At 40.5% G+C, this 24789-nt stretch overlaps 1 protein-coding gene, 1 non-coding gene and 1 pseudogene across 3 annotated transcripts; 1 reads left to right on the plus strand and 2 right to left on the minus strand.

Moving 5' to 3' along the window:
- Positions 1–3567, minus strand: CDC50B (cell division cycle 50 P4-ATPase accessory subunit B). The gene has a single exon (XM_019750782.3). It carries the CDS (start codon positions 3017–3019, stop codon positions 1958–1960), a length of 1062 nt encoding a protein of 353 aa, XP_019606341.1. The 5' UTR covers positions 3020–3567; the 3' UTR covers positions 1–1957.
- LOC141570548 (large ribosomal subunit protein uL6 pseudogene) lies at positions 3013–24098 on the plus strand (annotated as a pseudogene). Its single transcript, XR_016020893.1, has 3 exons — positions 3013–3132; positions 3631–3699; positions 22154–24098. The product of XR_016020893.1 is annotated as a large ribosomal subunit protein uL6 pseudogene (transcript).
- LOC141570840 (U6 spliceosomal RNA) lies at positions 21163–21266 on the minus strand. Its single transcript, XR_012495291.2, has one exon. It is a non-coding gene; the product is annotated as a U6 spliceosomal RNA (small nuclear RNA).
- Positions 24099–24789: the final 691 nt, after the last annotated feature.

Genomic DNA, 24789 nt, shown 5'->3' on the forward strand with positions numbered 1-24789 from the left:
TAAAACAAACATAACCTTTATTCTCTTTCAAACACCCAGAGAATTGGGCCTGGAAATTTACTCATTGATTCAACCAGAATATCTTACATTTTGTAGTCTCACTTAAAATTTTATAGCAATAGACTGAATATTGTACAAATGACAGCAAAATACATGGTTGCTCTTTACTACATAGTAAAAAATCGTAATAAATTCTCTTATGTAACATAAAGGAGGTTTAGGCTAGTGAGCTGCTTGATCATTCATAATAAATAAAAATTACTCTATGTACATATAATGCTAGCCTAAGATCATGATATGCAATCTGATAATAAAATTGTGTCACCTTCAGGAGTTAGGAAGCCAACATACTGCAACTGCTAAAATATTTTTTAGTTCATGTAAATAGTGGAACAGAATCTCTTAAATTACAACATTCCAGAAGATAGATCAGGTATAATGAACATGCATGCCATCCATCGATAATTAATTTTCTAAGAACTAGAGTAGACTAAAATAAATGTAAATCACTCAATACAATTCAGTATTTCTTTGATTATTTAAAAAAAAAATACTTCAAGGTCTTGCACTGACTTACAGTCCTGAGCAAAAAACAGCAGTAACTAGAAAGTAGCTGTAATAGACGGACAGCAGGTACTGGAGAAGTCTGTCTGACAGAATACCATATAACTGTTTGCTTTCAGCAAATCAACTGGTTAAGATGGTATCGCTAAGGTTTTTTTTTTAAAGTTCCTTAGCCATAAAAAAGATTTTAAAAAATCTATTATTTCTTAGAGTAACTTTGTATATATTAGAATGATTTTAGAGTAGTTCAACATTATCTCAAATGTTCAAATGATTCTTAAGTTCTACTTTACATAGAAGACTATATTCCTTAGCATTCATTTAAACGCAATTACTAAAAACAAAACATGCTTCACTTGAGAACATAGATAAAAAGCTTTTTCTAGACCTAAGAAAAAGGTATGAATGTAGTCCTTTCTCTCTAAGCATAGAAACGAATTTAGATGACAAAGAGGACTAGGTCAGGAGTCCGGAGACAGGTCTGACTTAGGGAAATCACTTTCACTCTAAGATCCCTTCCAGCTATCTAATTCTAAGGTTAAAACATTCCCTCCCACGTTCAAGGCAGAATGTGCTGGATCAAACCTGCAGTATTGTCACTGACCCTGAGAACAAATGACTACCTGAAAAACTGGACTGAGGTGATTGCTTCAGGCCCAACCTCAGACATAGGAGGAAACAGGGAAAAATCCAGCATTCTACTTCCTCACCGGTACAGGGAAGTGATTCCCAAATTTGAAGGAATATAGGAGGAATCGCCAGATGGACTTGTTAAAACGCAGCTTCAAGGGTCTCAACCCAGCCTTACTGTGTCAGAATCTCGGGGGATGGTGTCTCCTAATCTATCTACATTTTAAACAAGAATGTTCTGCCCCACCCCTCCACACCTCTGCAGGGTATTTGTAGGCTCCACTCTCTACCCGCCCTCACCACCACCACCAAAAAACAAACAAACAGACAAACAAAAAAACCCTATCTTGTAGTGGTAAAAGTTCTAGAGTCAGAAGCCAACGATTAGTTGCCTGATGTTGAATGAGTTATTTAATATCTCTACCGGTAGGTTTCAATCTCTTCATCAGATAAGAGTTAAATAGGAGTCTCCACTGCCCCTTCCGGTTCTCAAATGCTAAGGACTTTAATAACCTAACCTGTCAACTAGGTAAATCATGAAGGAGATGGGGAGAATTTGCAAGGTTGTGTCACTCTGCAGTCCAAGCACCCCAGCAAGAGTCTGGTAGCCCCCAATTGGGTATCATTCCTCTCCCTGGTCCCCTCACCCACAACAGGAGGGAAAGCGAGGTGAGGTTGGAATGGGGTGAGGGGCGAATGAGAGAAGCCAGAGTAGCTTGCAAGAGCGTTTAGGCATGAAGGAAGGATGCCTGGAAAGCAGGAATCACTCCTCGTCCTCGTCCTCGTCGTTCTGGTCCTGGTAGCGAATGTAGACCACAAGCATGACAAAGCCCGTGAGGATGCAGAGGGAGCCGACCACCAGGTAGGCGATGCCCAGGAAGGGGTTCTTGCCGCCCATCCACGAGATGCTGGTGAAGATAATGCGCTTGTGGCCGCCGAAGGCGCGCACCGGGTAGTTGTAGGTGATGTTGACCCGGTAGGCGCCGCTAGGCAGCCCCGCGGAGTAGTTGCCCTGGCGGATGCGCGCGTACAGCTTGCGGAACGTGGGCAGCGCCGCCGTGCGCATCCACACCACGAAGTCCTGGTTGATGAAGCCGGTGTTGTTGGGGTCGGAGCTGAGCTTGTAGACCGGCTGGGGCCAGTTGGGCGGCTGCGCGGTGCCGCGGAAGGCCAGTGCCAGGCTGCCGTTCACCAGCGGCGGGTTGTGGAATTTGACGTGGTAGTCGGTCCACCAGGCGATGCCGGTGCGGTCGAGCGGCACCTCGACGTAAGGCCCGCCAGCCCGGCGCTGGTGCCACAGCGTGAAGGAGTCGTTGAAAAGGCTGTTGGCGATGGCGCCGCAGGGCGCGATGGGCCGGCCGGCCGCGCTGTACTGGTAGGGGGCGCACTCATTGACTGGGTGGCGCAGGGAGCTGGGCAGCCCGCTGAGCTGCGAGTCGTCGCGGGACACGCCGTAGCGCCGGTTGTTCTGGTAAAAGTTGGTGAGCTCGTAGTAGAGGTACACGGGACCCTGGAAGAGCTCGGGCAGCGAGAAGTACCAGGCGCACGAACAGTTGCGCGGCGGCGCGCGGTCCTGGTCGGCCAAGGCGCACAGCGAGCAGTTGCCGGTGCCGGTGTCGCCGGTGTAATCGTAGTCAAGCTCCTTGATGCCATTGGAGGAGTAGTAGAGGCCCAGGCCCAGGCCGATGAAGGCGAGGCCCACACAGAAGAACAGCGGCAGCGTGATGCCGGCCGACAGCAGCGGCTGCCAGGCGGGGAGGCGCTGCTGAGTGAACGCGGTGTTGTCGGGCTGGTGGGGGCCCGGGGTCGTGGCACTCCAGGTCATGGCGACCGCGCCGGGACGGACGGACGGAAGGTGTGGGGCCAGCCGGGGGCGCCTCCCCCCTCGCGCTGGGCGAGTCCGGGGGCTACTCTCGGGTCGGCTTTCCGCGGGCTCAGGTGAGTTTTGGTCCTGGCCCCGTCTCCGGCCCCGCACAGGTGAGCCTGAGTCAGGTTCTACGAGCAGTGACCAGACCCCACAGTTCCGCCTCGGTCTAGGTGACCCGGGCCGGCTCCGCCCCTACTGGTAATCGGGAGCCTCGCCCAGCCTCCCGAGGTGAGCCAGGCGGGCGTTCCTTTCCACACCTGGTGGACCCGAGGCTCGCGTTTCCTTTAGGTCTGGGTGGGTCTGGAAGCCAGCTCCTCCTCCTCGAGGTGAGTGGCGGCCCGAGGCTGCCTGTGAGTGGCTCATACCTTACTCAGGTACCACCTTCCCTTCCTCTTCCAAGTGACTAGAGTGCCTGGGCCAGTCTTTCCCCGAAACCAAAGGTGCTGCAGCCTCCAGCACAGAGTTCCACTGAGGGATTGCACCGTGGGTCCTGGAAACGTGAAGATTTCAGGTTATTAATCCTATTTTACCTGGGAGAAAAAAGTGACTAGATCCTCTTGCCTTTGTAGGTTAACTTATGGACCACAATTCAGTCAATTTGCAGCCCCAAATGGTAATGTCCAGGGGATTACACTACGGTAAATCTGTTTCAAATTCAATGCCTGCATTCAAATTCTAGCATATTTTTTAAAGGAAAAATTATTTTCCGGCCAGGTGCCCCAATCTGTCTATATAACTAAAAAAGATTGGAAAGTTCTCTAAAAATAAAATGACTTAAAAAAGAGGATTAGACTGCAAGAGATTCAGAGCCTTTATATATTAATATCTCTCTAGCTGGTGGAGAAACCAAACCATACAAGGAGAAAAATGCACTGGATTATATGTGATTTCTTTTTCTTTATATTTGCCTGATTATTTGCAGAAAGGCCTGACCCAGGGTCCCAAAAGATCTAGGTGCTCTCCACAGTAAGGCCACTGGCAATGTCCTTAAGGAGGTGAACTACAAGGATTTACAGAACTTATTGTAAATTAGCTCTGAACATTGCTTGAGCTTCTGGCTTTTATATCTAGGTTGGTACAATATACACAAGGGGGTTGTCAGGCCATTTCAACTTTGTGCTAAATCCTCCCTAGGTATTATTGAGGTGTTCTTGTCTCTCCTACAGCTCATAAAATGCAAATAACTTAAATATTTTTTATATTACATTTCTGTGCCCAGAGTAATATCCTGTATTCAGGAGTCATTCAAATCCCCTTGAAATTTGGAAAGTTAAAATACTTGCTAAATTAAATGGCAGGAATTTTTTTTTAGCATCTTCCAAGTGTTCAGTCCTATGCTAAGCTGCTAAGCAATAGAGAAGATAGAGGAGAATAAGACTAAAAATGACCTTTGACCTCAACACATTTGCAGTCTGATAGGAGATATATTACTTCGGAGTAAGAAAGAATCAAAATAGCCAATAGACAGCATGCAATCAAGTACTAAATTGTACCTTACAAGAAAGTTACTAAAATTAAAAAGTAATACTGTTTTAATAATGAAAAATTCATTCTATCACGTTGAGTGGAATGAATGCAGTTTGGATGCTTTAACTATTAGAGGTTACTGAGGGAGACCTAGATGACTTGAATTCTACTTCCCTCACTTCTAATCATATCCCAAGAGAGGAAATGCCAACAAGTTCCTATAGCATGATCCAGTCTCCACTACACCTTTTTTTCAATAAGATGAAAGAATAAACAGTTCTCTGTATCGTTATGGGTGAGTTCCACTCACTACAAATCATTGAATCATTAGTCAGCCTGACATAGAGTCCACAGAACTAGTCTCGAGGAAGGAATTCAGTTCTCAAAACTTAGTCTAGTAAATCTTAAGTCTTAACAACTGCCATGACACAACACTCCTTAAAAATGCAAGTTCTCTTGGACTGAGAGCCTTTCCAGCTCTCCCCTCCCTGGATGACCTGAAGTTTATTCATCCTGCTAAGTAAGGTAACAATCAGAGGGTCCCAGAGGCCAAAAGAGAAAATCAAGACAGGGAATAGTCAACAGGATGAAATAGCTGAAGGTTCAGGTGAGACGAAATGAAAAGGAGCATTGAATTTGACTTATGTGGGAACAGTTTGGGTGGAGGGGTGGGAAGAGTCAGGCTCTATCACGTGAGGGAGAGGGGAAGTGGAGAAGCCAAGATAGGATAACTCTTTTTAGAAATGTGGGGGAAGGGAAGGAGAAAGGCAAGTAGAAATCGTTTAGAAGAGTACCTATCCAAAAGGAAAGGCTTCCTTATAGAGGGCAAACAAGTGTTTATTCTGAGGGAAGATGATAATAGTTCAGGCAAGGTTGAAGATAGGCGTGACATATTCATGGATGGTACTAAGGCAGGAACAGGCAAAAGGTGCTGGGTCCAGAGAACAGGTGCAGAGTCACTTTAGCTCTGAAACTGGAGAGCAGGGAGTAAGGTTGGGTGCAGAAAGCACTGGGGCTTTTGGGCTCCGCTTAAGGAGAGAAAGTTTTCATTTAAGAATTTCTATGCAGTAAAAAGAATTGGGTAAGGGGGCGGAAGGGAAAGTGTGAGATGCAGGGAAGACTTCGAGGAGAGGGAGAAAGAACTAGCCAGGGTCACATGAAAGGATGTTGGATGGCTTTGTCTAGGGATTCCTGCAACCCAGGCTGTGAGATGGCGAATGATTGACTGTGTCCAGCAGACAGGGGTTTTCAGGGCAGGTGAATCGGAAAGATAAAGGTTTGAGATACTGTGGTTCTTGTGGAGGAGGTGACTAAAGTGGTAGGCTTTAGTGTTTAAGCCGAATGGCAAGGAAAATGAAATCAAGCTGGTGAATGAAAAGAAAACGCGGGGACCAGTAGGCTGGCAGTCCTGATGATGTTAAGGAACAGGTGGCATGAAAGCTGGGAGGGAAAAGGCACTGGTATGAGATGAGATGTTAAAGATTTTGGAAGTGGAGCAGTGCTAAGATCCATGTGTATGTCATATTTCCTCTACCAGCTCATAAGTTCTGAAGGTCAAGACTGATATACATCATTGTCACCCTCAGAGAGTTCATTATATGACCTTATGTCTTTCATTTGATTGTACGTGTTACCATGATGCATCCAAGGTCATCTGGGCCATTTAAAGCCTTCTCAGTACCATTAAAGTAAACAAAGGAGTTCATTCTAAATAATTCTTAATTGCACCTGTTTATTATAAAGAAAACTCAAAATGAAAGAAAAGGGCATTCCCAATCCCAGTATTTCTAAGATGTAAATAATTTTTCCATTTTATCTTTTGGATTTTATCCATATAAATATTATATTTTTTATTGGTTATATGATAAAAATACAATTATTATCATTCTTTTGTTAAATTACCTCCATTTGGAATGAGATGAAGAATAAAATATTTTCCATATGTCTTTGTGGTTTTATAATTTTTTAATGGTTCCAAAATTCATGGATCTACCATATTTAACTACACTTCTGTTATTGGGCATATACATTATTTCCAGTTTTTCAGTATTCCAAAGAATGTAGCAGTGGACATCTTTTTGCATGTAACCTTTTGTATTACAGTTGATCCTTGAACTACACAGGGGTTAGGGGTGCTGACCCCCACGTAGTCAAGAATCCACGTGTAACTTTTGACTCTCCAAAAACTTAGCTAGTAATAGTGTACTTTTGACTGGAAGCCTTACTGATAACATAGACAGTTGATTAACCATATTTTGTATGTTACATGTATTATATATTGTATCCTTACAATAATGTAAGCTAGAGAAAACATGTTATTAAGAAAATCATAAGGTAAAGAAAATATATTTACAGTACTGTATTTATTGATATCATAATTGTCTGTCATCTGTTTATAAAATGAATTCTGTCAGTAACCTACATCAATATTGTCTTATATGATACAAAACACTGTGAATGTTATACATATTACTAAGGCTAGACATCAAAAATGAAAAGATAATGTGAAAAAGAAATTCATATTTATTTACAGGTATAACGATCCATTGATAAGAAGAAGCAGCAATATAATTGCTTTGGGTAGCCTCGTATAATGGATATGGTTGCTTCATGGTAATAAGGAAATCTCCAAAACATTTTCCAGTATATTGAAAAAAACCCACTAATAAGTGGACCTACGCAGTTTGAACCTGTCTTGTTCAAGGGTCAACCGTATTTCCTTAGGATGAATTTCTAAAAGTAGGCAAGGGACTTAAAGTTCAAACTTTTTAAAGATACATACTGCTAGAGTCTTTGATGCTGCCACAACGCTGTATACGTTACTACATTCACCAAAACTTTGCCAACAAAATTAGTTGTTAACCACAGAATATATTTAGTCTATGCTAAAAAAACTATCAGATACTAGGAGAAGCAGTATAGGGTAGGGAAAGAATGCGGCCTGACATTAAGGAAGTCCAACTTGTACTCTAGAGTTCGTCAGGATATAATTGTGACCTTGGTCAAATTGCTTAACTTCTCTGGTCTCCTGATTGCTTATCTGTATGAGCATGTTTGCCAAAATGATAGTGAATATCTCTTTCAATGTAAAGATTTCTGTACCTTGTCATCTCAAGAGGTCCTTCCTTATACTGACTCATTTAATGAATAGTTAACATTCATTGAGCACCTACTGTGGGCCACTCTGTAAGTACTTTATATCCATTATCTCATCTAGTTCACACCAAAAACCTTGGTGGTAGGTACTCTTATCATACCCATTGAATTGATTCAGAACTAAGATTTAGGCTAAGGAAATGGAGGCTGGCCAAGTTCTCAGAGAGCTAAGCGGGAGATCAGGGAGTCTAAGGTCAGCTTAATGCCAGCACCCTGCATTTTTAATCACTACACTGTAATGCCTGGGCATACTTTCTTTAAAAAAACACAAAAGACTTGAACCAGTTTTCAGTGTTGCAGGTCTTCTCTTATACACCAAAGATAAGAGAATTCTGTTCCATTTATACAAACAGTCCCAGAGTATTTGAGTTGCCTTATTTTTGTTTTAAAAAAGCTTTTATTTTGAAGCCAACTTTTGTTTAGCATACCTATTTCTCTTGCTGAAGTAAAAATAACTTCACTTGTCTGGCTGTACTCAGTTTTTGCATTTATTTCATTTAATTCATGACTATTTATCTTACTGTAATAGAGCCAAGGTTTTTAATTGGCGTTCCCTTATATAAGTTTATACTGCTTAGGATTGTTGCCTATTACTTTGCCCACGGGGCAGCTTTTATTTAAAAGGAATCACATTAAATTGCTTCATAAAATTACAGCATGTGTTGAGAAAAGTTTTAAAAAAATTCGCTGTGCCTGGACTTCATTTTTCATTAAGACCTGTATTCAGCAGACTTCCTGCTTCAAAAATTATGGGGTGGTACCCCCTAGTGGAAGATACAGGGAAACTTCAGTGAACATACTGGAGGTACAAAAGACAGACAGGAATTCTCTCTGCTCCTTGTTGCAGTGTATTGGTTCTTTTGTCACTAACTTACTGAAAAACAGTGGAGGCCAATTGTGAGCTGAGTTGGGTGAGTCAAACTGCAAGGAGCAGTATAAAGTGAAACATGGCACTGAAGTGACAGTAGAAGTGGCATTGACATTGGGTATGGGATGGCCAGGTTAATAGAGAGTGGATAAACCAGCAAGGATGGGGTTAGGCTTGGGGAGTTGACAGGAAAGAGACCCAAAGTATGAGGAGGACAGGTTGAGTGACAGAGTTGAAACAGAGGGGAAGGAAGAGCTCTGTACCTGGAAATAAGAAAGTTACACCAGAATCGGACTGTCCAATGTGAAGGGTGAGGGGGCATATATACCCAGGGTGAGGACTGGAGGAGGAAGGGGACAACAATGTGTCTGTGGAACCAGCACGTCTCTTGAGGTGCCTCCCCTGCCATCCCCGTGTCCCTGAGGGAGTAAAACACTGGTTTGGGGACGGCCTCACTGAAGGCTGTAATATACATACTGGCTTTCTCTTTTACACAGTGACGGAATCTATTTGAAACCAGGAATTCTTCATTTTTGTATCAGGAGTAAATAAATATCTAAATGCTTTCAAAAAGTTACGAGATATTGAAATGGAATGAAATAGATGTCTGTTTCCATGTGAAGGCAAAGCCATATGTCCTGACATCCATAAAGTGGGGAGGCAGGGCTGACATCTTAGGAAAACTGAGATACCTAACCAAGGTGTGCTGAGATGCTCTTCCCTGTTAGATAGTATCAGCAAACTGAATAAACATACTTGCAATTCCATTTTCTAGGTCACTGATTCAAATGTTTAAATATTTGGGCTGGCACCATGGAGACCTGTATTTGTCGTATGTGCTGATCAATATTTGACCTGTTAATATTCAATCTGGAGATTGTATACCCTTGGAGGGTTTCAGGGAGCCCTGGCCTTTCTTTCTGATTAATAAATCTGAATTTGTGATGGTTGTGTTTAAAATTTAGTTTTATGTAGGAAGAGTACTGTGAGGATGGCTGTGTTGTGTCAGCTTCGAAAGTGAAAGGGCCCAAGACTCTAAATCATACCTTATTTAGTGATTCCCAAACTGGCCAAGTAGCAAAATAATTGGGGGTGGGGAGAGTGGGGGTGGAGCCCACCTCTTGCCACTAAATCACCATGTGCAGGGGAGGGGCTGGCTTACTCAAGTAATGTGATGATCCCCCAGTTTGGGGAGTCACTAACTTACTCCAGCCTCATAATCCATCTGGAGATTCTCTTTGATCTTACGGATCTCTGCATTGCAAGAAACAGGAACGTACTCAAGTCAGCCTCAGTAAAGGGGAGGCTGTTGTTCAGAGATGAGGAATGTCACAGAAGGAAGGAATTGAAGGAAGTGTATCTGGCTCTCTCAGAAGTAGAAAGTCATCAGGCAGCTCCCCTCTCGCATTGTTTCTTGTTGCTGCCGTTCTCTGCAGCAGGCTACCTTCTTCAGCAAGGCTCTTAGTTTGCTCTTCCAGGTCTGGGCCTTGCATGGCTTTGGGTTGCCACCAGTCTGACTTGGGTACCAGTGCTGGATCAACTTACATCTCCTGTTCTTTAGTTCAGGAGAGACTCCAGCTTGCATGAGGGGTCCAGCCCTGGTCCAATCTTTTATGGGAGGGGAGCCATGACACCTACATGGCTGCCTACATCCGCTTCTTCAGTAAAAGTTGAAGGTACTCTGCCAAAGGAGGGGGTGTGGTCTGGCTAAACACTCAAAGAGGGTCCACCACACCTTTGTAACTTTCCAGCAAGGGGGTCATCTGAGCTCTGCTTTAACATATTTTGTGACAAAGAAGTCACCAATTTGTGAGGTCCATTCCTTGTCCAGTTTTAAGATTTGACAGCTTTTTTGGTAATGACCCTCATGTATTCTACGTTCATTCTCTACAGTAATAGAGAATAAGCTTACTCCTTGCCGTTTAAGAACTCCAAAGATGGCTGTCATGTTTATCTCAAGATTTTTACCTCCAGACCATACATGCTTAGTTCCCTGACCTGGTCCTCTTTGGATCTAGACCCTCATCATTCCTGTCTCCTTCCTTTGTACATAGCTTGAGTTGGTAGATATTCTTAATAAGAATTTGCTTACTTATATACAGTAATGTTTTTGAAAGCATTGAGGTAGCTTTAAAATATGCAATAGAACAACGTACAAAAAATATTTCAAAGTGAAAGAATGAAGGCAAAGGGAATACATTTCATAAAATAAGGTGGCGCTGAGTGAGAAGTGGTTTCATGAAGCACCTGTGTATCTTGCTTGGGGTGGTCTACAGGCTTGCTTAAGCTTCCTAGTGGCCAGACCAAAGAGGGAAGGATAAATCACTGCATCCATGGGAGAAAATAAACCATTAGCTCCGAAGAATTTAAATGATTTCTGGGGCTGGCCGGGTGGCCATTCTCCTCATGCCAAGGTCGCTGGTTTGATTCCCACATGGGCCAGTGAGCTGCGCCCTCTACAGCTAAGATTGTGAACAACAGCTCTCCCTGGAGCTGGGCGGCTCTGAGCAGCCAGAGGTCGGTGTGGGCTGCTGTGGGCGACCAACTGCCTCAGCCTGGGGGGAGCGAAGGCTCTTAATACCAGCATGGGTCAGGGAGCTGTGTCCTACACAATGGGTTGAAGCAGATTTTGGGTGGGAGGGAGGCAGGGAAAAAAAATGATTTCTGGTGCAAAGAATAGGAAACATTTTCTACTTGGGGTTCTCCCAGAGAATATGTTCTTCAAGTAGGTAAATAATATCTTTAACAAGTTGGTAAATAATATCTTTGTAGGAAATACTGCAGTCGTTTCCTGGGACTGTCTCTTCCAATGTCAGCCAGAGTGAGACGTAAGGGTGCATGGTCAAAGCATAATTCAGTGAAGCCATTCTACGGAGGCCCCGTGATCCAGTCCGGGTTTATGTGCCACTCTGGTTCTTTGCCCCATGGTCTGTGGATAGGTGTTACAGGAACTAGCAGTGGTTTTGGAGCTGTGCTCTGGGGGACCCATCAGTGGTGGTACCTCAAGCTCCCTCTCCCTTCCCAGCATCCCATTTTCTGACCCTGGGTATCTAAGAAAGACATGATTTGAACAAGGATTCTATGGTTAAAAAAGAAGTTTGAGAACTACTGATCTAAAAGAATGGGTGCACTGTTATCCTGTGGTAACCTTTCACTATTATTGTTCATTTCCCGAAGTTTTTCAATAGTCAAGGAGTAGCAGTGAGTTCCCAGTTTAAACATCCTGGTAGGTTCCTAGAGCACAGAGCTTCTATGTTGCCAGTTAAACTCAGAGACATATGTTTTAATAATCAAGCAAGCGAGGGAGGGATTGACAACTTCTTATTAAATCTGAGGTACCTAACATATGGTGGACAGGCCACTGCAGCTACACTTGGAGGGGGGCTAAGAAAGCACTGTCTGTCAGTGCTCAGATGCTCCTTAAGAAATAATTTGGTATTTGCTCTAACAAGATGATACACAAAGTACAGCCTCAATGCTTTTAGCTTGAAAAAAATATTAATTTCTTATCACCAAACAAACACCCATTTTATTCATAAACGAATCTAAAAATCACTCGTAGAAGCCCGCTTTTTGTACTAGACGGGTATGCATAAGTTTAAAAATCTAATATATATAAAACTAGGAAGTTGATTATTTTTAACTTAGAGCAGCTGACTTTTCTTTGATGAATAGGATCAGCTGTCTATTAATGCCCTTCTGGTTTTTGATACCAAAACTATGGCATTGATGTACCAGAGAAAGGCCGTCTCTCTCTTCCTTGTAGTTGGAGTAAACACTGTATCTGATGGACTGTTATTCTTAACGTTGAAACATAGTGGTATTAAGTGCAAGTTCCTTATAAGTCTTGAGGCTGAGCCTGGGAATGGACCTGGAGAATCAGTATTGAGCTTACGCATCTCAGCCTATGACTGATTTCAGACCTCAGAGCCAAAGATTATGGAAAGATTGGTAAAAGTGGCAAACACTCTTAAGGTTTTCTTACCAAAGTGTTCCAAAAAGTTGACAAAGCGTTTAATAATAATAAATGGTGGAATAACTGTGCCTGTAGCTGACTTTGGGTGGAACATTGGCCCAAGAGTCCCAGAACTTAAACAATTTATCAAACAGGAAGGTGACATACACTACAGATAGACCACCTAGTAAATTAAGAGGAGGGTAAATGACTGCCCTTAGGAAAAATGTGATAGACCAAACTCTCGTCCAATCAGTAAGAAGTTTCTCATTAAAATACCACCGAGAGGGGTCTTCCCTCTCTGTTCACAAACCCATATGATCACTTAACATTTTTTCAAAGATCTGTGGGAATAGTGTTTATGCATAAACATATTCATTTACAGATGATTGAAGAGGGAAAGTGAGAAGTTGCAAAATTAATCAAATGTCAGCTAATTTTTATTAACCTCCCGAGTTGGCAGAAGGAATCTGTTGGGGCAAAACTGTAAAATGTCTGATTGACCACAGCTGCATGGACTGATAGACTCACAGAAGGCCTGACAGCTGGAGCTGAAAGCTGAGGCATCTGGCTACCTGTACACCCTTTTTACCTCGTCTCACACGACTATGGCATGGATAGCAGCACCACAGAACCCAAAAGCATGGCAGACAGGGGAGCGAGGATGACAGCAACACAGATCAGGCTTATGAGGACTGGTCCCAGGTCTTCCATCCAGAGACAGGGGAAATCACCGTGCCCTCCCTGTAGGTTCACATAGCCCACCTCTGGCTGTCCTCACATCCAATGGACATGACATCTCATTCCCAACATTAAAATGGCAGAGTTCTGTCAGTCTACCTTGTACAAACACCCAACACTTGCCAAGGAGGCCAAACCACTTGGTTCTCAAAATGCCTGAAGATGAGATCTTTTTCAGTGAATAAGTTAGCTAATATTAGAGCTCTCTATTAGAAGTGATCTGTGGGCAAAAACTCCCAAGAGTTTTATTTAGCTCGATTTCAAATATGTGCTACATGAAATAGGAAAGCGTGAGCCTTTCTAGGCTCTAGTCTGTGATCAGTCTGCAAACTTAGAGCAGTCGGCCTCGGCTTGCAAGCTGTGGAAAGTTAGCCTCGCAGGCAGCACCCAGGATCTGAACATCAGGTCTTCTCCCAGGACAATCCTATCGGGGAAACTACTAGAGAACCTGCTATTAGAGCGGATGGCCAAGCTCTTCTGAGGCAGTGACGTGTTTATATTGAGCTTAGCATTTCACATGTTCTTAGGTGGCCGTGTATATTCTCATTGCTTATGTCGTGCACTAATCTCGCTGTACTTTGTTGATGCCCGACCTAACTGGACAGGTTAGTCAGTTTGCCTGCCCTACCTTCTCCCCTTTCTCAGAGTCCATATGCTCTCCACGCCCAGAAATAGGGGATTTTGACACAGACACTAGACAGACACTGTTTGAATATTTATATTTATCAAATTTTATATCAATTTAGGGTCATATTTCCCATTTATTAAGACTTATGTTCTGATTCTTTAAATGTAGAATATTAGCCATCTCTTTCAGCTTTATGTCATCTAGCTATTTGATGAACATACTCCTTCATGTAAGTCACTAACAAAAACGTTGACTAGATTTGACTAAAGGTTGACTTGTTGACTAGGTGCTAGATATTTTTGATGGACTATAAGATGAGCATTCAACGTGTTGCTGCAGATCTGTTTACTGTCGTGGGAAGATGTCCATAGTATATTGAAGAGTGAAAAGAAAGCATTGAACATTGTGCATTTTTATTGTTTTTGTTAAAATATGTGTGGGTGTATATAAACACAGAAAAAAGCATGGAAAGAGATGTACCAAAAAAGTCTATTTTTCTCTGACTGGCCCAGCTAGTAGTAATTTTTTCATTTTCTTTTTAATGCCTGTATGTATCTTCTGAAAAATAATTCAATAAGCATGGATACATAGAGAAAACAACAGAGAATTTCATATTTAAAAAAAATTCAAAAGAAATAAGGAGAAAGTGCAACAAGAGCCCTATGCCTTATCTGTAAAGATCGTTCTCCAGGTTTGATAAAGTGGTTCTCAGACTGCTATGCTGAACAGAACTATTGGAAGAGAATTTTAAAAATATCTCCCCTGGGAGAATCGCCAGATGATATCGCTATTGCCAGTCCCTAGACCAGCCGGAGGACAGAACCACTTAATTAGCTATGAATACACTTAACTGCTCATCTCTTTTTAGCTGTGGGACCTCAAGTAACTAACCTAAGCTTCAAAAAAGATTTTTTTTTTTTTCTCTCTGAGCTTCACAGTGGGATAGTAACATCTATCTTGAAGGATGGTGGTGAGGCGTAAGTGGAGTGACGGACACAAGCTGCCTAGCCCAGCGCCCGTGCATGGTAAAGCCTAGTAAATGACATGTTGCTCTCCATAGCATCTAGGCCACAGTTCTCAACCTTATCCACGAATCATTCATTCCGTGTCACACCCCTTCCTTGTTCTTCCTTTCCAAAACATTTCAGGATCTTATCTGAGGAAGAAAGCAAAGAAAGTAACAGCTTAGTGTTCGTGTTACTGTTGCTGCCAATTAGTGAAAATCATCATTCTAATGATCTCCACGTAAAATAATAAACCCTTGGTAAGCAACTTATGTTTTTACCCCTTTGTTTAAACCCTTTCCTTTAAAAAAAAATTTTAATGCGTTTTGCATTACTGAAATCCCCCTTGCTTTCTGGTAAGCTTGGAATGTAATTCAAAAAACATTTACATTGTTCATAAAGCAACATGTAATCTTCATTCCCCAAAGAACTTAAAGGCAGGTGGAAAAGACTGCACAGTAAAATATCAATTTTGCACATCATAACATTTAGTGGAGTTTTTCTCATTTTAATATCCTACTTGATGAGTGAACAGTGAAACAGCATACTTAAAAAAAAAAATCCCTTTTCAATAGAGCAGGATATCTTTAAAACAATTCTTATGGGGAATCATCAATTTCTATAGCATATGGTCCAAACCACTTGAGAAGGGCTGAGATCAAAGACATGTAGCTTTGAAGAGGCCACTGTGCTGAAAGCTTAGGTGACTCATTTAACCTGGGAGCCCTACACCCAACTGTAAGTCTTTGAAGCCTTGTCCTTGGAGTAGCAAGTTTGGCTGCTCCTCAGGGGAGATTGACTAAAATGGTACACAGACACGTTCCTCTCATTCCTTCTCCCAGTATGCCCCCAGAGGGTGGGTGGCATGTGTGAGCAATGGAAAATTCCTTTGACCCCAGAGCTGGTTGTAAAAGGGTCATGCCAGGGGCTACAGCTTTCCAAAACAGAACCAATGGCTGCCAGCTTCACTGTCCTTCTCTAGAGTCCAAGATTCATACAGTAGTCCTATAATGTCCCTAGTCCTGAGGGGCTGCAAGGAGAGTGCATAGAAGAGTTACTTTCCACGAAGAAGACTGGTTATGCATTAGTCTTGTGCAAATCAAGATAAAGTCCTTCTCTCCATCCCCCGAATTTCACCTCTTTTTTTTTAGAAAAGTAGATTTATCCTAGTTGAATATGTTATTTCACTCAAGGTATTTCGAATGATATTGTGATTTAAGAAAAATGTATATAATTTAGGGTTATAGGTTTGTCCTGAATTATTTAAATTTAAAATATGATTTATAGTTATCTATGCAATATGATCATTTGTTATCATATAACAATGATTAGGGAAAAGATAAAATTGTTATAGGCAAGGCCAGTTGATTAAACTATTTTGAAACTGGAAATTTATTTGATTTTACTTTTATTATTATTGATAGTTGTAGCAGTCATATTTTAGTTCTGATCTTTTTTCTTTTTCAGTTTATGGCTTTGGCCATTAGATGGCACTGTGCATTTCAAATATGAGAAGATGTGAAATACTAATGCTCAGTTGTGCAGGAGAAAGTAGCATGCGTTAGTTAAAATCGTCACATTCTTCAGTGAGGGTAGAAACATTTTATTTTTCACATAAAATTTTCCAGTGTTATCATTTATGAAACAGAAATCCAGAACATAGTCCCATAATTCCATGTGAAACTTTCCTTGCGTAAAGAAAATATTCCTTCCTTTGTGACGTAAGAATAGTGCCTCTCAGACTTCGATTTGGGGTGAGACTCCTGAATCAAACGAGATAATAGAACTTCGTTATCTCCCCTCCAGAGCTGCTGATTTTGTAATAATGTTGATGAACTTTAGTATTAGTGTAGCTGTACTCTTTCATTTGGAGGTTCGTATCACTGGAAGCATTTACTTACAAATAGGATGTACATTCATTGACAGATGATTGGAAATGCTCTCCTTCACTCTGGAAAAGAATAAAATTAATTGGCTTTCTTAGGGATCAATTCCGAGAGCTAGCTTGATTACTCTCACCTGTTAACCAGCTGATGCAACGTATTCCTGCAGCTTCGTCTTCTGACTTTATCTCCTGCAGACCACAGCCCCAGCGATACCAGTTAGTCTCCTTGTTCCCTTATTTCCAGTCTCCTCTCCCACTGTACACCCCAGTCACTCCAGAGCCCTGCCCAAGGCCTCTTGTCTCCTTCCACAGCTCTCCCAGGGCAGTCTCACTGGTGCCTGGGAGTCAGTTACCTTTTTGATGTTGGTGTTTCCCTGTCTGTATCTTCAGCCTATGTATCCACTTGCTTCACTTGCATGTCTTCAGGCACTCTTCAGCTTAATTCATCTGAAACAGAACTCACCAAGCCTAACTCCAAACTGGTGTTTGGAGCAATGCCACCTTCATCTGTGTGGTTACCCCTTGCAGAGATCTGAGAGTCCAGCTCCACCTTCTCTTGCGCTCATGGCCCTACATCCAATTTATCACCCGGTCCACCAGTCCTTGACAGTCACTCTGCCACTATCCTGGTCAGGAGTTGGATCATCTGCCATTTGGATGATGGTTGGTTAAGCTTCCCCTAATCTTGGTCCCTCTCAATCCATTTTTTAAATACATTATAGCCAGTGTGATCCTGGCATTATCTAAATCTCACCACATCTGGCTCCTGCTTGAAACCCTCAATGGCCTCTCATCTCTCTCAAGAGAGATCCAAATTCCTTAAGGTGAATGTAAGGCCGTGGCCCCTTCCTACCTCTATGGCCTTATCTCTTCTGCCTCAAACTTTGTACTTTGTCCCTAGTCATACCTTTCAGTACCTCAGATCAGCTGTGCTTTCTTCAGCCTCCAACCTCTGTACATCGTGACTCCTGTTTGCAATTCTTTTCTCTCCACCCCATCACCTGGATAATTCCTACTAGAATCTGCTTAGATGTCACTGCTTCTGACTGCTTCTCCTAATAGGATGGGCTTCCCTGCTTACCAGAGCCCTTACCATACTGTGTAATTGTCTGTCTACCCCTCACTGTAATAAACAAATCTATTTTACTCTCCATTATATTTCCACCATCTAGACAGTACTTAACATATAGTAGGCCCTCAATAGATATCTTTTGAATGAGTGAGTGAATGAATGAATGAAGACACGGTCTACAAGCTCCCTTCTACTCATTTCTTATCTCCCAGATCAGTTGTCTTCCCAGGATCAAGTCCCCCCGGCAACGACTGCCATGACACTTTGCACATACCTCAATCAGAGCAAGCATGTGATGCTGGACTCGTATGAGCCCCTCTCCACTGGACTCTGCACTCCTTCAGTGCAGGGATAATGTCCTCATCAGGTATTCCCCGAGAGTGTTTGTGGAAGGAGCAGATCTTCCTGCTTGCAAAGATCATGTAGCAAATGGTGGTGAAGACAGGATAAGATTTCACCTGATTTCGGGGGTTAGGTCTGGTTTTGTTTTTATGGCTATCATCTTCCATTTTTGTTTATTTTTCTTTTAATTTATTTTACTTAGAATGCTGAGATTTGGAGACCTCAGACATTTGCTTGGTGAAAATTAGTCATACAGTCATTTAAGGGTATTAAGTCTCATAATGTCTGAATGAGGTTGGTAGAATTCTGGAAGTGTATAAGTAGTGTGTGTGTGTGTGTGTGTGTGTGTGTGTGTGTGTGTGTGTTCTGACTCCTGTTTCCCTCCTTTAATCACTGTATTCACTTCCTTCAGAGGAAGAGAATTGTTTATTCATTCCATAATACTACAACATTTTTCTCAAGCATATACTTTGTGTCAGACATTGTTGTATTTTAAGTGCATTAACTAATTTACTCCTCAAAATAACCTGTTGAGGCAGGTGCCATCAAGTTTTATCTTCCTATTTTAGAGATGAGAAGGGTCATGCCATGGGCTACAGATTTCCAAAACAGAACCAATGAATGCCAGCTTCACTGTCCTTCTCTAGAGTCCAAGATTCATACAGTAGGCACAGAGGCACGGAGAGGTGTAGTAACCTGCCCAGAGATAAGTGGAGGAGCCAGGGTTTGGACTCAGGCAGTTTGGCTCCAGATCGTGACCTCTTAGCTACTCTATGATAGAGAAAGCTTGACTGTGAAATACATTTTTTGACTACTTCACTTTAGGATACTAGAAGCCATTAAATAAAACTTTGTCCCATGGACCTGTTTTAACAGGTAGATATCTGTGAGTAAAAAGGCAGTTTGTTACCAACACTTCTCCTCTGCCCCAGACCACAGCATTCCTGGCCCCAAACCTTGCAATAAGCCTTGCAATCTTTGCCTTTCAGGTTTTCAACCCTACTTCTTCTCAACTGCCATGACACCTTTACTTGAGACAAGCAAAATCTCACTAATTTCTCCACAAACTGAGAGCCTTCTTTTAGCTTTTCTTGATCATTTATCTATAACTAAGTTACTTTCCTTTCATCCTACTGATACTAATTTAGAGACTTGGTAAATTTTACGAGCTCTCTTGCTAGATATTATTGTTTATAATAGTATACCACACGTCTCGTACCTGGGAGTTCATATGTACGAGTATTTGAGTACAAACCACCTAACCTAAAATGAAAGCAGCCCACCTAACCTTGCCATCACAACACATCTACAGGAGTTAATAAACTGCATTGTTATTTGATATCACAAAATATGATCACATATATTTATGCATCATTGGAAAGGCTATTTTAAAATAAATGTCTCAAAGGATAAATAACATTTCTCATAAAGTTTGCATACTATCTCACCTTTTCAAAAATGATTTAGAAATATCCCCTTCCACATGTTTTTCTTCCTCTTATCTCCTAAAGCCTGTGAGCTGTATGTCCCTGGCCTCACTTCCCCACTTCATTTTATCTCATAGTTTTCCTTTATCGTTTCCATTTTTCATTTAATCTTGAACTGGAATGCTTTTGAGCATTTCATTCATTATCTCCTATCTATTATTTTTGTTCCCTTGGATGTTCTAGCTTTCCTCAGCTGTGCGGGAATTTTGTAAAATGTTTTCTTAGTAACATGAAGGAAGGCAATCCTATTTAAAGGGAAAATGTTTAAGTATTTTTCTCAAGACCAATAGCGTATTCTGGCTCAAAGACTCCCCACAAGAATATCATTCATTAACCATTTGATCAACCAGTATTTATTGAGCAGCTACTAGGCCTGGCAATGTGCCAGACACTGGGAAAATGAGATAAAAACACCATTTTATCTTCAAAGAATTTACAGTGCAGGGTGGGGGAGAATAACTATATTTAGACAATCACCATACAGTACGTTGGTGCTGTAAGACAGATACACACTGGGAGGCAAAGGAAGAGAGGAGAGCTTACATCCTCTTGGTGGTTCCAGAAAGATTACATCAAAGAAGGGTCACAAGCTGAATCTGGAAGGATACATCAGCACAGTTATTATTACTGTTACAGAAAGAAATGAGATGGGGTTTGAATTTCAGACCTTGTATTCAGAAGACAAAGAAACATTTTCCAAATAAGCTTATAGGGTAATTTTGGCATTATGCTAACACATCTTATGGAAGTTTTGTGTATTTATGTCATAGCTTTTGGGATGCAACTTATTTATTTTTAATTGAGGTGAAATAAACATGTAGTGGAATGTACACATCCTAAGGGTACAATTTTATTAGTGTGCCAATGATTCATCCTTGTAACCAACACAGAAAGTTTATGATGTAGAAATTTTCCATCATTCCAGAGAGTTCTCTCAATCTGTCTTCCAGTTGCCACCCTCCACCAGAGTTTTGCCTGTTGTATTTTTTTTAACAGAGATAGGGCTATTCAGATTTTCTTTTTTTTTTCTTCAGATTTTTCTGTTGGATCAGTTTCTTCGTAAGTCAATTTTTATTTGTTGTGTTTTTTCAAAAAAAGTTGTCCAGTTCATCAAAGTTGTTCAATTTATTGGCATAATGCTATGCATAATTTCCCCCTTGTCATCCTATTAATATCTATATCTCTGTGGTGATGTCCCCTTTTCATTCCCAGTATTGGTAATTTGTGGGGTTTTTTTCTTGATTGGTCTTGCTAGGGGATTAGAAATTTTAATCTTTCATAGAGCCAACTTTTGACTTTATTCATTTTCTCTATTTTGTCTGTTTTCTTTTTTTAACTTTTAAGCATGTTTATGAAATATTTTTAAAATTATTTTTTTAAATTATTTTTAAGAAGTGTTTATATTTAGGGAGTCTACAAGATGCCTGAAAAAATTCTTATTTCGATTGTATTCCTTTCTTACTTAGAAAATTATGTCATTCTATAGAATTAAAAAAATATATATGAAACACTTCACGAATTTGCATGTCATCCTTGCACAGGGCCCGTGCTAACCCTCTGTATGGTTCAATTTTAGCATATGTGCTGCTGAAGCGAGCTCTGTTTTGTTTGTTTTCTGTTTTACTGCTTTCTGCTCTTAAGTATTTCCTTTCTGCTACTCATTTTAGATTTGATTTGCTTCTTTTCCCTTGTTTTTTAGAACTTTATTTTTCTCCAGTGTAAATATAAATATTTATATTCCCCTTTAAGCACTGCTTTAACTTATCCCACAAGTTTTGAATTTTTTTTGTTTTTATTATAATTCAGGTTAAAGTATTTTCTAAATTCCCTGTGACTTCTTCTTTGACTCATAAATTACTTAGAATTATGTTGTGTGGGTGTGTCTGTGAGGGTATTCCTGGAAGAAATTAGCCTTTGAATCGGTAAACTGAGTAATCCCCAATGTGGGTGGGCATCATCCGAACCGTGGAGGGCCTGAATGGAACAAAAAGGCAGAGGCAGGTTGAATTCACGGTCTGCCTGATCATCTGAACTGGGATATGGATCTTCTCCTGGCCTTGGTGCTCCTGGGTCTCAGGCCTTCAGACTTGGACTGCAGTCTACACTATCAGTTCTCTGGCTCTCAGGACACTACCCTGTTTCTCTGAAAGTAAGACCTAGCCAAACAATCAGCTCTAATGCGTCGTTTGGAGCAAAAATTAATATAAAACCCGGTATTATATTATATTACATTACATTACACTATATTATATTATACCCGGTCTTACAGTAAAATAAGACTGGGTCTATTACAAAGAAGGGTGTTAAAATCTTCAACCATGATTATGGATTTGTATATTTGCCTTTTTAATTCTCATTTTTGTTTCTTGTACTTGAAGCTTTTTATTCACATAGACATTTAAAATTTTTAATTTTAATTAATGATGAAATGACCATTTATCATTAAGAAATGTTACTCTTGCTTTTCTTTGCTACATCTACTGCGAGGATGAAGACCATTCTCAGCAATCAGACTGTGGACATTCCAGAAAACGTGGACATCACTCTGAAGGGACACTCAGTTATGGTGAAGGGCCGCAGAGCCACCTGGCAGAGGGACTTCAATCACATCAATGTAGAATTTGGTTTCCTTGGAAAGAAAAAGAAGAGGCTCTGGGTTGACAAATGGTGGGGAAATAGAAAGGACCTGGCTACTGTTTACACTATCTGTAGTCATGCACAGAACATGATCAAGGGTGTTACATTGGGCTTCCGTTACAAGATGAGGTCTGTGCATGCTCATTTCCCCATCAACATCGTTATTCAGGAAAAGGGTTCTCTTGTTGAAATCTGAAATTTCTGGGGTGAAAAATACATCTGCAAGGTTTGGATGAGGTCAGTTGTTGCTTGTTCAGTATCTCAAGCCCAGAAAGATGAGTTAATTCTTGAAGGAAATGATATTGAACTTGTATCAAATTCAGCTGCTTTGAGTCAACAAGCCACAAACAAGGATATCAGAAAATTTGGGGATGGTATCTGTTTCTGCATGCTGTTGAATCAGATCTAAGTTGTCCAGCTACAGAAACGCCAAGATGTTGAGTTACTCATATTTGTGAGTTACTCGTATTTGTGACTTACTTGTATTTGTAATATTTTAAAGATGTAATAAAAATCATGTATTGAAACAAAAATGTTACTCTTCATTCTGATAATTCTTGACTTGAAGTTTATCAGGAGTGATGATATCAACGCCAGCTTTCTTAGATTTGCTTGGTCTATCTTTTCCCCTCCTTTTACTTTTAACTTATGTGGGTCTTTAAAATACATCTTGTGTAGATGGCATATAGTTGAATCTTGCTTTTTATTCATCCTTGCAATCTCTTCCTTTTCATTGGATTGTTCAGTTCATTTATATTTAATGTAATTATTGATATGGTTGGATTTAAGTTTGTTTTCTACTTATCCCATCTTTTTTTTTTTTTTTCTCATTTCCTCCTTTCCTGTCACTGTTTTGGTTTCTATTTTTTTGGATTCTACTTTAATTCCACTATTGGTTTTAAGTTATACATCTGTGGCTCAAATTCTCCAACTAAACTTTTTTCAGTGATGGAAATATTCCACGTGCTTTTCAAATATGGGAGCCACTAACTACATGTGGCTGTTAAGACCTTGAAATGTACCTAATACAACTCAGGAACTGAATTTTATATTTAATTTTAATAAATTTAAGTTGAAATTTAGTCGCTTGTGGTTAGTGAATACTGTATTGGACAGCACATCCTTATCAATCTACTTAGATTCATGTTGTATCACTTCATGTAAAACATAACCTTACAATATCATCATTTTATTAATTCTCTATCCTTTTTGTTATTGTTATCTTATGCTTTATTTCTATATTAGTTAAAAATCCAATGATGTATTCGTCTTTAAACAGTTTTGTTTTTTAAGTAAGTTATGAGAAGAGGAAAAAAGATAGTTTTTTATACTTGCACATCTATTTACTATTTCTGGTGCTATTCTTCCTGTAGTATTCCTGTATTGTAGTGCTTCCTTCTCGCCACTCAGGTTTCCCCTTGCTGTCATTTCTCATCTTCCTAAAATACTCTTATATTAGTATTTCTAATGGTTTGCAAGGAATTCTCCTAGCATTCATTTTTCTGAAAATTTCTTGTTTTATTTTCAAAAGATATTTTTACCACATTTAGAATTCTGGGTTGACCCCTTTCAGCACTTTAGTGATGATATTCCATTTCTTTTGGGCTCCACTGTTTTTAATGAGAAGTCGACTGTCACTCAAAGCATTGTTCCCCTGTATGTAATTGACTTTTTTCTCTGTTTTCAACATTTACTCTTTATCTTTTGTTGTCAGTCTTTGATATGATGTATCTGGGTATGGCTTTTTTGTGTTTATTCTGCTTGTAGTTTGTTGATTCTTCAATCTGTTAGCTGATGTTTTCCACCAAATTAGAGGAATTTTTCTGCTATTATTTTGTTACATTTTATTCTACCCCATTTTGTCTTTCTTCTTTTCTATTAGGACTCCAAATATATATAATTTAAAACATTTTTTATTTCTAATATATCCATTTGGTTTATTTCTTTGCTGATACTCCGCATCTGTTTACTCAATATATCCATCTTTTCCTGTATATCCTTAAATATATTTATAAAAGCTGTTTTAAGGACCTAATGTGCTAATTCCAAAATTTGGGTCACCTTGGATTCTGCTTCTACTGACTATTCCTTTTCTTGATTATGGATCACATTTTCCTGTTTCTTCACATGTCTAATATTTTAAAAATTATTCTTCAATGTTGTCAAAAGGAAGTTATAGAAAATTTGGCTTATCTTCCTTTAATGGGTGTTGATGCTTCTTCTATCAGGCCGTTAAATTCTGAAAAATCCTCTTGATCTTGTTAGCCTTTGTTTTATTATTTGTTAGGCGGTTCTGTTTCAGTTTTGTCCTTAATCCTGAGGCATGGCCCTTTCTCTGGGGATGGTACTTACTCCTAAGGCATGGTTTCTTTGCAGTTTCTGTTGAATGCATGAGGTACTGAGTAAGGTCTCCCCACTTTGGTTGGTCCAATATTGTTGTGTTTCTAGCACTGCACAGCTTGTGGTGTCTTGGCCCAGCTCTCTTA

This window comes from Rhinolophus sinicus, chromosome 3, assembly GCF_057876585.1.
Source record: "Rhinolophus sinicus isolate RSI-liver-muscle chromosome 3, RSI-T2T, whole genome shotgun sequence".
Taxonomy (NCBI): domain Eukaryota; kingdom Metazoa; phylum Chordata; class Mammalia; order Chiroptera; family Rhinolophidae; genus Rhinolophus; species Rhinolophus sinicus.